The following is a 12,206-nucleotide window of genomic DNA, read 5'->3' as shown; positions in this document are numbered from 1 at the left end:
TTCAAATCAATTTTCAAAATGATGAGAAAGATTATTTATTCAAAAATACTGTCTTATAATAGTAGTCTCCCAGTTACGACGGGCTCAGTTTATGATGCTCTTCCAATATATTCATCAAAAATTATTTCCTGGTTTACAAAGCATGTTTCAGGTTTACAATGCAGATCCAACGGAAGAAATATGGCTCCAAAATGGCAGAAAGGTAATTATTTTTTTTTTTTTTTAACTATAGAAATGCAACAAAACCAGATAATGCAGTACGTAACGTCTCTCTGATGACTAAATTTTATGCAAAAGGAAAGTTGAAGTTTCAAAATGTCTGCCAAGAATGAATAAGATGATGTTAAACCTTTTATGTTTAGAAAAACGTTGAGAAAACTATTGGATTTGCTACTATTATTGCATGAACACAAAATAAATATGCAACCACACGAACAAGCAATACTTACTATGAATTATATGAGGGGGGGCAATACCTCCATTCATATTCTCATTCTTCCACCTGTCTTTCCAACCTCTCTAACAATTGATTCATAGTATAACTGCATGGCTATCCTCCTGTTACACCTTTTAAACCTTGCTGTCAGTTTCCTTTTCAGTGCTGAATAACCTCATAAGTCCCAGCATTTGGCCTTTGGCCTAAATTCACTTCCTAAGACTTACCCAAGTACTTGTGACTTCAGAAATCTTCCGCTAACTGTAAATAATACAACAAGAAAGAACCCAACTACTTACTTTATCGCACAGGTCCTTGAGAGCCATCAGGTACTTTGTTTCTCCTAAACGGTCGAGCCAACGGCGACAGAAAGCTAAAGTGCCAAAGTTCTGATTAATGACGTTCAGTAGGTGCTTTGATTTCGATAGCCTGAAAGACATCACAAAATTGTCACCGGTTGGTAGTTTCATAAATCGAGTCTTGGGAAGGTAAAAATCCCTGACAGGTTCAAAATGTCATATTAAAATAGTTTAAACATTGCAGAAAAGTACATGTTTTTATGCAAGTACAGACACCACCCTACTTACAAACGAGTTCCCTTCCGGATGGCCAGTTGTATGCTAAATTTTTTGTATGTTGAATTATTTGTGAGTTGGTTACTGTACTCCTCATGCCTATTTAAATACAGTATGATATAAAATCAAAGTACTGTGTGTGTTTTTTATCATGAAACAACAGTGCACTGTGCGTACAGCAGAATAGGTGCATAAAACAAAATACCAAATTTGTAACTAATTTGTATTTTTCATAACTAACAAACCTGAGGTCTTAACATTAGGATTTACTAGCGCCAAGCTGGAAACCGGTAGAATTAAAATTACACTTGTGAGATCCAGGGACTAATGGCATCTATACCAGGTCACGGGGCATGTATACCCAGATTTTAACTTTCAAGTTGAATGTTCATGAGTGTTGCAATTGTTTGAGCATCACTTATAACTACTAAAATTGACATGGATAAAATGCCATCACAAAGGCTAAGTAATAGGAAAGAAATTCACCTGACCAACTGTCAAAAGATACCTAACAGAGATTTAAAGCACCCAACCAGTCACATGCAAATCATGCCTTGGCAGTCTGGTTAAATTCTTTGTTACAATTATCAATACACTTTCTACTGTTATTCACTAATATTCACAAGGACTTATCCCAAGAATTAGTTCTTAAAAAATGAAAACGTTTGAGGAAACTGGTATCAGAAAAGGCATCCACTAATGCGGCCACAGTGAAAAACACAGCAAGTGGTACCCCACATCAAAAGATAACTAATAAATAAATTCAATTGAAACCAGGTCTCACCTGAGAGGCACATGACCGCTGTCATAATTCTTCATGTAATGGGAAGTCTCCATGTCATCATGGACATAACCGCGGCCAGTAGAACCGAAAGTTTCTATGGCATAGACTTCATTCTCCTCCATGACTTCGGCCTCTCCACCTTTCACAATTGGCACAGTTTTTCCAGCATGGATTCCTAAAAGAATTAGAATTGGATAATAGATGTATGCTCTGATAAGAAAAATTTCAACACAAAAAAAGGCTTCAATCTCTTAAGTAAAGTTCTGTCAAGTAAAATGTGAGTTTATCACTTTCTTTAGGATTAAGTCTACACTAGATCTGGCCTGTAAAGGGGTAGCGCTGTCAATGCACCTCATACGGTGCACTGTAGGAATTACTTAAGGTTCTTTACAGCATCCATTTGGCTCCCAGCCGCAACCTCTTTCGTTCCTTTTGCAGTACCTATGTTCATATGCCCTTTCCTCCATCTTACTTTCCTCAACCCTCTCCTAACAATGGTTTCATAGTGCAACTGCTAGGTTTCCTTTCTATCAAATCTTTAAAATCTTTTTACTAAATATACCTTTCTGTGCTGAATAATCTCATAGGTCCTAACAACTGGGCTTTGGCCTAAATATACCAAATTTGTAACTAATTTGTATTTTTCATAACTAACAAACCTGAGGTCTTAACATTAGGATTTACTAGCGCCAAGCTGGAAACCGGTAGAATTAAAAATTACACTTGTGAGATCAGGGACTAATGGCATCTATACCAGGTGCACGGGGCATTTATACCAGAATGCCCACGGCTACCTGTGACCCACCAGTTATATTTCTAACCCAGTTTAGACTGCTAGAGGGGTGGTTCGAGGTGGGCCTTTAACTGTTAAGACCTCAGGTTTGTTAGTTATGAAAAATACAAATTAGTTACAAATTTGGTATTTGTTCATACACGAAACAAACCTCCGGTCTTAAACATTAGGATAGACTTACTATTGGAGGGAGGTAAGTCTCTACAACTGACTGGAAGTTTGCCACCTTATCCATTTCCGAATATATAGGGAAATTCTAGAGAATGGACAATGAACCTAGGACCAAAGATATAAGCGGATCTATTGGTTTCCTCCCACTGGGTGTAGATACCATTCTACTGTTTACTCTTGTCCCTTGCGACTGGATCGACCTTCACCCCTCTTTCTTTCCTTATTATCCAGAGGGGTGTGTTGCTACTGAAAAGTATATCATCAGCTAAGATAGCTTCACAGTATGGCTGACCATCTCACCTGCACTATCCGTTCCAGCACATGACGGTACTCTCCTTCATATTGCCCGTAGTTAAAGGAGTAGGAAGAAAGTAGTAAAGAAAAAACAAAAGACCAGTCATCCCATTCATTCTACTTTCATACCTTCATCTTAGACTAGACGCAAACTGACCGCCAGGGGCACTGGATGAACTATATCACTTGTTGGGCCGCCACCACTGGACCCAAGGAAAGGTGTCCAAGGATCTATGGGCAACATCTTTCAAATAAAATGAGGTGAAAGTTGTTTGGCGCTTCCACACGCCAGCTTTCAGAATTTTATCCACAGACATGTTCTTCTTAAATGCTAGGGAAGCACTCACACCCCTGATGTCATGAGCTCTAGCTCCCACCTGGCTATCTGACCCTCTGTCTTCTGCAGTATAAGCATTTCTGATTGTCTCCCTTAGCCAAAATGATATTGTATTCTGGACACTTCCTTCTTGTTCCGTCCTGTACTTACGAACAACCTCTGGCACCCCGGCCTGAGGTGCCTTGTTCTCTTTAAGTACTCCCTTAGTGCCCTGACGGGGCACAGGAGCATTTCAGCTTTGTCGTTGTCTACAAAGTCTGCCAAGGAAGGTATGGTAAAGGAGTCGAATCTGCCGTCCACTATTGTTGGATTTTGGGTCTTTGCCACGAATTCTGGGACAAACTCACACACCATTGATCTCCACCTCTCGAGTGCTTTATGAGATATGAGAGTCCATGTAGCTCCCCCACCCTTTTGGTTTGAAGCCAGGGCCAATAAGAAGACTGTCTTCAGGGTCAGGCTCCTATCCGTGGACTGCCTTAGTGGTTCGTAAGGGGGTTTTGTCAGACTACTCAGTACCTTGGTCAGATCCCAATCTGGGGTTTTTAGCTCCTTTGGTGGGCATGACTGTTCAAAGCTCCTCATCAGCATGGCCAACTCCCATGAAGACGATATGTCCACTCCTTTCATTCGTAAGACTGAGGCTAGAGCAGCCCTGCACCCCTTCACTGCAGATACAGACATATGTTTTTCTGTTCTGAGATATATCAGAAAGTCCGCTAACTGCTGAATAGTGGTACCGAGTGGAGACACGTTCCCCCTACGACACCAATCACAGTATGCTGACCACTTCCCTTGGTATACTGTCGCAGATGATTTTCTGATATTACCTGCCATCTGAGTTGCTGCTTTCTGCGAAAACCCTCGCTCTCGGAGGAGATACTTGACAGTCTCCACCCGTGAAGCGATAGGGACTTCACCCGCTGGTTGGTACCTCCTTCCACGTGATGGCTGACACAGAAGGTTGCTCCATGGAGGTAACTCTCTTGGCACATCTACTAGGAGTTCCAGTAGGTCTGGAAACCACTCTGCTTTCGGCCATAACGGGGCTACCAGGGTCATCTTGAGGTTCTGAGACCGCATTACCCTGTTCAGAACCTGACGGATTAGGACAAAATGGAGGGGAAAATGCGTACACATCCAGATTGTCCCAGGGGTGTTGTAGCGCATCTTCTGCTGCTGCCCTCTGTCCGGGACTACTGAACAATACACTTCCAACTTTTTGTTGTACCTGGTTGCGAATAGGTCTATGATCGGTCCTTCCCACAACATGAGCATCCTGTCCACTACCTGTTGGTGTAGGGACCACTCCGTTCCCAGAATCTGATCCCTGCGGCTCAACTTGTCGGCCACTATGGTTTCTTTTTCCCGGAATATACCTGGCCTTGATGTCTACCAGGTTCTCTATAGCCCACTGGTGAAGTTGAACTGTCATCACATGTAACTGCCGAGAAACTAGGCCTCCTTGCTTGTTTATATAAGCTACTACTGTGGTGTTGTCTGACATCAATACCACCAAGTGTCCCTTTACTCTCTCCCTGAATTCTTGTAGAGCCAGGAAAGCTGCTTTCAAACTCCAGCACGTTTATATGGAGTTCTCTGTCCTTGCAACTCCATTTTGCTGACACCATCAACTCCTCCATATGGGCTCCCCAGCCTTCTAGTGATGCATCCGAGAACAGCAAGAGGTCTGGGGAGGATTGTTGAAGGGGGACACCCACTGTCAGATTGTCGTCGTCCACCCACCACAGCAAGTCTTTCCTCACTTCTGCCGACAAGGGGAATTTGCTCGTACGGGTGATCTACTGTTGGTGCCCTCCCCCAAAAACTCCTTCATCCTCCCATTGTGTAGGGACCTGAAGGTGTAGCCTTGACGTGTGGGTCCTAGCTTCTCCAGGGAGGTTAGGATTCCCAGCACCACCTCCAACTGTCTTGCTGGCTGTGTCTGCTTTCCCAGAAAGGCATTCACCACTTGTTTGCATTTCTGTACTCTTTGGTCTGTCGGGAATACTTTGGCTTGTGTTGTGTCTATCACCATTCCCAGATATTCCAAACGTTGACTTGGATCCAGCTGCGACTTCTGCTGATTCACCACAATACCTAGGCTGTGACAAAGCTGCAGGAGGGTCGCCCTGTCCCTGAGTAATTTCTCCCTGGACTTTGCTATCACCAGCCAATCGTCCAGATATCTTATCAGCCTGATCCCCTGAGCGTGCGCCATGCCGACACGAGGGTGAACACTCTTGTAAAAACTTGAGGAGACGTTGTCAATCCGAAGCACAGGACCTTGAACTCGAAAGCTTTCCCTGCAAGGACTGAAGCGGAGAAATTTCCTTGAAGACTGATGGACTGGTATCTGAAAGTATGCGTCCTTTAGATCGACTGTCAGCATAAAGTCTCCGATTCTGACTGCTTGTAGAACCGTTTTCGGAGTTTCCATCTTGAAACTGGTTTTCCTTATAAACAGATTCAGCGTTGACAGGTCTATTACTGTCCTCCACTCCCCGTTGGATTTGGGTACCAGGAAAATCCTGCTGTAGAAGCCTTTTGTCGGACTGCATACTTGTTGCACAGCTCCTTTTTCCATCATCTTCTTCACTTCGTCCTGCAGAATAGTGGCCTTCTGAGATCTGTGGGCATAAGTGACGTGGGGTAATGGTTGATCTGTCAGGGGCGGGTTACCTCGAACGGAATCAAATACCCGATCCTGAGAACATCCACCCCACCCACTGCTCTGCCCCTAGTTCCTGCCACACCTTCCAGTGATTTGCCAGGCAACCCCCCACTGGTGTGGCCGAGTGATGGGAGGCGCCCATCCTATCTTCTTGAGCCTCTCCCCCTTCCCCTATTGCCCCTTCCTCTGTTGTTTCTATTGTGAAAGGGCCGATGAGTTATCCTCTTTGGGGAAGAGGGTCTTGTGACTCTATTAGGATGCTATGTCTCACTGGTTTCTTTCGAGACATCTGCTGTTGTCTTCCCTCCAAAGGAATAGTTTGACTGTTAAGAGGTTTTCCTAACTGCCTGTTGCACCAACCTATCGTTAGTGTCCATCCTTCTTCTATCTATCGCTTCTTCCAGTATGACCTCTGGCAACAGTAGTTGCGATTCCAAGATATCCCCATTCCTCATTGCTAACAGGGAATCCAAATCCACATTGCGGCTTAGTCTAGCCAATGCTGCATCTCTCCTCATCAGCAGGATATTTGCCCAAACATTGGCACTTACGTTTGTCAGGTACGCAATCGCCTTGGACCCTGACTGTAGTAATCTAATGAACAATGGTTCATCTACTACTTTCCTTGTTGCTTCCGAGGATGCAATTTTCGCCACTGCTGTTGACCAAAGGTCTAACCAGGACGCAGCCTGAAAGACAGAAGAAGCTGTTGCTTCTAACGTGGCAGCCTCTTGGTACGTCATCGAAGGGCACTCCATTTTAACCTGATCCAAGGTTAATCCAGGCCTTAACCTTACAACATTAGGGTTCATTTGCCTAGACAGCAAAGGGACCTTCGGTGTCGTATAATATTTCCTTTGCTTTATCATTGGAGGGGGAATAAATTTAAATGATCTATTAGATCTTAAGGAATTATCCCTCCCTGCAATCTTTGCGTTTACGTGTTGCAAGACCGATTCCGCATGATCGAGCAAGGCAATTCATACGACACCTTGGTATCCCACTCTTTAGTCCAAACGCCATGTCAATTCCAGGAGGAAGCATACTGGCCGGTGTTTCTGTCTTCTCCGAAAGGCTATTGAATTGACGAATCAAATCAATAACCTCTGCATACGAGGCCAGAAACTCTTGGTTTTCTCCTTCCTCCGGCTCTAGTGTACCACTCTCCGTCACGAGAGATGTTGTCTCGCCTCTATCTTCTGACAGACGGCCCGGAATTCCACGGCCGCCTGCCCCTACGGCCGCGGCCTCTTTGATCTTTGCTGGCCGCTGTTGGCTCGATCCCAGATAGTCAGCAGGGGAACGAGAACGTCTCACTCTTTCTCTGCTCACGGATCTAGAGCGAGAATCTCGTCTAGATCTCCAAGATGAAGGCTCCCTTAAGACAGAGGTAAGTTCGTCTTTATTAGCATTGGCATCGTTTTCGAGCGTCGGCGAGCCAGGCCTCGGCCTTCTATCCAGACGGACACTGCCTTCCACGAACGTATCCGCCGAGGTTGCCAACTCTCTATTTTTTGTACTTTTAATAGGAGCCTTATCGTCCTTCGTACGTATTTTTGAACGGCCTTACGGGCGAAAACTGGGATCTGCATTCCATCCTCTGCTGCACCTTTCGCCGCCAACGTCGATTTTACCAGAGGTATCGCAGTTTTTGCGATCCGAACTGGCAACTCCGCCTCGGCCGCTAGCTCGCCGGCCGTCACCTCTCTCGCTTGTTCGGACTCTTGCGAACGGCTTCGTCTGGCAACCTTGTGCTTAATAGCCACTGATTTTCCGACCTTCTTGCTGACTTGGAAATGACAGTCTTCGTCCGAAGGAGAGGAAGAATTGATTCTTCTCCTCTTGGCCCGAGGATCCGCTAGGAACTCCCGAATCCTCCTCCAACGCTTGACTGGCGCTCGCCGTGACGTTATCGGACTTAGCGATGACGCCGAACTAGAGGAAGAAGACGAAGAAGGCGAATCACACTTTTTCTTTTTGTCTCTCTTATTCATTCTCTCCTCTATATCCTGTAACTTCGCATTACAGTTTGCATTGACGGATCAGAAGGCGTATTAGCGTCTGGGTGCAGCGAAAAAGGCCGAGAATCGGTCTGTGACGTCATCACGCCTGCCATCTCAGAGTGTGACGTATGATGTGACGTCATCGCTCTCGTAGGGAGAGACTGAGAGGTTTCTGCTGGTAACCGCACGTTTGCTGCCAAATTACCTCCCACGTTCTGCATCGCTGTAAATACTGAGTGGGATGGAGAAGCAGCGGCATTAATTCCCATAAATTGCAAGCCGGGGGATGAGGAACATTCAGCGCTGCCGGCCCCTGCTGGAACCGTGACGTCATATAATGCGCAAGCAGACCATCCAAGGTTGGTACGCCATGGTAGGCCTAGCGCTGACCACGTACCATCTAACCTATGCGCTTGCGTAGCAGGAGCCTGGAACAAAGATGGCGGATCTCCCCCTCTACTTGCTGGGAACAAAGGAGAGTGCAAATTATTCATAAAATTACCCAAGGCCCCTCCTGACGTTTCGATACAGAACCGCTAGGAGAAACCGAAGGGGTATGAGACAATTCAAAAGCAGGTGGAGAAACATATGGAGCAGCCTGGTGGTTTATTACCGATACAAAAGAAGCCGGTAAGGTTTGGTCATCCAAAGATGGCGTCACCCCCTTTCTTTTGTATTGGCTTTTCCCATAGAACTACTTCCACTGTTCCACCACCGACCAACCGCGACAAACAGAACACGGATTAGTAACCGTACATACGTTTTCCCTGCACCTACTACACGTTGGATGAGGATCCGTCGACACCGAGGTAGGAACCTAGAACAAGGGAAAGCCACTGACTCCTGGGCATTTCCTTTGTCTCCCCTCCGAAGCGGTAGACGATCCCGATGTTGAGGCAAAATTCTCCATCATACCACGTATACACTCTTACCACACACTGATCACACTTGGAGAAAGAAAAGGAATGAAAAATAAAAAATGAAATGGATAAAGAACGGGCAAACTGAAAAAACGGGCTTTAAATGAGATAGACAGTAACACGTCTTATCTTAAAGGCGGTAGGAAAATAACTGGTGGGTCACAGGTAGCGTGGATTATGGGTATATACTGCCCCGTGACCGGGTATAGATGCCATTATCCGGATCTCAAAGTGTAATTAAGGTTCTTTACAGCATCCATTTGGCTCCCAGCAGCAACCTCATTCGCTCCTTTTACAGTACCTAAGTTCATATGCCCTTTCCTCCATCTTACTTTTCTCAACCCTCTCCTAACAATGGTTTCATAGTGCAACTGCTAGGTTTCCTTTCTATCAAATCTTTAAAATCTTTTTACTAAATATACCTTTCTGTGCTGAATAATCTCATAGGTCCTAACAACTGGGCTTTGGCCTAAATTTTATATTTCATTCATAATTCAGATCTGGGCATTGGGTTGTAATATGATTCGAGAAGAATCAAAATAAAAGTGAATACAACTTATCCTAAATTTTAAATACAATTAAACAACAAAACTTGCATTTCAGAAGAATGACAAACTATTCACTCACGGTAAGGTGCAATGGAATGTCCGTTAAGATTGCGAATACACTTGATTGGGAACGTCTTGCCGTCCAACTCAAGTTCATAGCTTTCCATCGTCTCTTGAATTGCCTCGCCAATATCACAGAGGCGAGCATCGATGCCAGCCTCACGAATGCCAGTGTTAGTAGCAGCTCGGACAGCTTCGACAAGCTTGTCATACTTATTATTGAAGGTCAGTGTGAATGCGCAGTCTATGACACGACCTGAAATTATGAAATATGTTCTGATAAATCCTGAATAGCAGGTCAGTGTGAATGCGCAGTCTATGACACGACCTGAAATTATGAAATATGTTCTGATAAATCCTGAATAGCAGGTCAGTGTGAATGCGCAGTCTATGACACAATCTGAAATTGTGAAATAACATGTGACAAATTCTGAATAGCAGCAAGGTAAATACTATGAAAAAACAATTTACATTCTTGACCATGTTACCTCAAACATGACAACATTCAGCATTCTTACAACTAATATAGAGTATCTCTCTTAACTTAATAGTCACCAAGAAGCAATACTGTAATGAATTTCCTCCAATACATCACATGGATAATATAACTGATAGGTCAAACACAAACGAGCCCTCTAAAAATGCAAATACCTGAGTATTTTAAGTTTTATCACAAAAACTGCATTTAGTAAAAAAAAAAAAAAGAAAATACTATTTAGTGAAAAATACCGCGAATAAGTAATTTTATGCAAATAATGTGTATAGTATATTTTCCATAGAAAAATCTGTGAATAGCAGAGGTCAACTGTATTCATATAAGCTATTTTGACAATTCTGACAGACATTCCTACCTAATCCCATTATTATTATTCAGAAGATGAACCCTATTTATTCAAAACAAGCCCACCCAAGGGGCCACTGACTTGAAATTCAAGCTTCAGGCATATGGTGTCCATTAGAGAGAAATAACAAATATAAAAAGGGATCAGCTTTCAGTAAAGACTTCAAAACCAAGATGACCAATTATGCAAAAATCTTTCGACTTTCAAGACTTATGGAATACTCCACAGAGGAACAGTTCAACTGTACAGTTTTTAACCACAGCTATTATTACTAACCATTAATATGTACACCATAATCAATCTTGCAAACATCATCGTAGCTCAGAACCGTCTTGTCCCCGGCATTGGGAGTGTAATGGGCAGCGCAGTGATTCAAAGAGCAGCCTGTGGGGAAAGCAAGACCAGCCTCCAAGCCATTCTCCTTGATAAGCTTACGGTTCATGTCTTCAATCATGTTGCAAATCTCGATCATCGTCATTCCAGGTTTCACGTGGTTTTGGAAGTACTTCCTGGTCTGGGGAGAAGGCAAAGATATTTAGCACAACCTTTAAAAAGCTCCGATTCCATACATAAATCATTCCGAGAGATTCAACTTACCATGCAGCCTATTTCCTTGTCAATAGAATAGAATAAAACAGAATTTAGGCCAAAGGCTAAGCGCTGGGACCTATGAGGTCATTTAACATTGAAAGAGAAATTGATAGTAAGGTTTTAAAATTGTAACATGGGAAAATGACATTTTCATAATAAAATAAGATTTTGTGTACACTTTCCAAGTAGTTACATCGCTATAGTTTCTATCCATCGGCAGCTAGAATTTTGAAATTTGCGGTAGCGTTCTATTGTTTTAACTGGGCGATAACCCCCTGCCCATTACCGGGGAAGAGTGGAACCCTGTCAGCACTGAAAATCAGTTGTTTATGCCCTCCTATCCATGAGAGGGGAGGAGGGAGGCTCTGATCATGTACCTACTTGGTAAGTATACATAAAATCTTATTTTCGTATAAAAATGTCATTTTTATGTATGCAACTTACTAAGTAGTTACATAGCTAAATCCCACATTGTAGGATGTGGGATCTATGGATAGTAGATTACAATTCATATAAAAATAATGAAAAAATATAGGTAGTGCTTAGCATTTAGATAATGCTTGTTGGTTCCTTACCTGTTAATAGAAGTATTACAGATGATTGCTGCCCCTGAAAGATGCTCATCTTAACTTGTAGAGACGTAGCAGTATAGCCAAGAATCATCCTCTACTAGTGGGATCCATGCAGCTAAGGAATAGTCCATGACTAGCAAGGTCTACATAAACATGCCCTTGTCTAGGGTACAGTACCAAAACAAACACTTTGAAACCAGAGTAAAAATATATATTGCCAAAATATATTAAAAACCATACCCAACTAGCGAAAAGGACTGAAGGGTACTCCTGGTACATAATAGCCCCAGGCTTCCCTGACTCAACGACCTCATTCAAGGCAGAGAATAGACTAGGAAGAGACCACTTCCTGTACACCCTCACCCACCACCGTGCCAGCAACTAAATACAGACCCAGGGTACTGCAGTTGTCATAAACTGTTTTGATTTCACACAGTAATGAAAAACGAACATTGATCTGCATTTCCAATATGTCACTTGGCTAATGTTATCCAAAGAGAGGTTATGCTTAAAGAAAGAGACGTTGCCACTGCTCTTACTTCATGAGCTTTCACTTTAAATGAATTAAAATCTGACTCCACAATCATTTTTCAAGAACGCCAGGGC

The 12,206-nt window shown here is 43.4% G+C and overlaps 1 protein-coding gene across 1 annotated transcript in view; it reads right to left on the bottom strand.

Annotated features, from left to right (window-relative positions):
* Positions 1-12,206, bottom strand: part of LOC135199395 (methionine aminopeptidase 2-like) — a 37,194-nt gene that overhangs the window by 852 nt on the left and 24,136 nt on the right. Inside the window, exons 5-8 of the mRNA XM_064227388.1 lie at positions 10,714-10,951; positions 9,615-9,851; positions 1,796-1,970; positions 736-865 (exon numbers count right to left, since the gene is read on the bottom strand). Coding sequence (XP_064083458.1) covers positions 736-865; positions 1,796-1,970; positions 9,615-9,851; positions 10,714-10,951 — 780 coding nt within the window. The remainder of the gene's footprint in view (positions 1-735; positions 866-1,795; positions 1,971-9,614; positions 9,852-10,713; positions 10,952-12,206) is intronic.

This window comes from Macrobrachium nipponense, chromosome 25, assembly GCF_015104395.2.
Source record: "Macrobrachium nipponense isolate FS-2020 chromosome 25, ASM1510439v2, whole genome shotgun sequence".
In the NCBI taxonomy this organism is placed as follows: domain Eukaryota; kingdom Metazoa; phylum Arthropoda; class Malacostraca; order Decapoda; family Palaemonidae; genus Macrobrachium; species Macrobrachium nipponense.
Note: the sequence above shows the minus strand (reverse complement) of the source record. Positions and strands in the feature narration are given on the sequence as shown.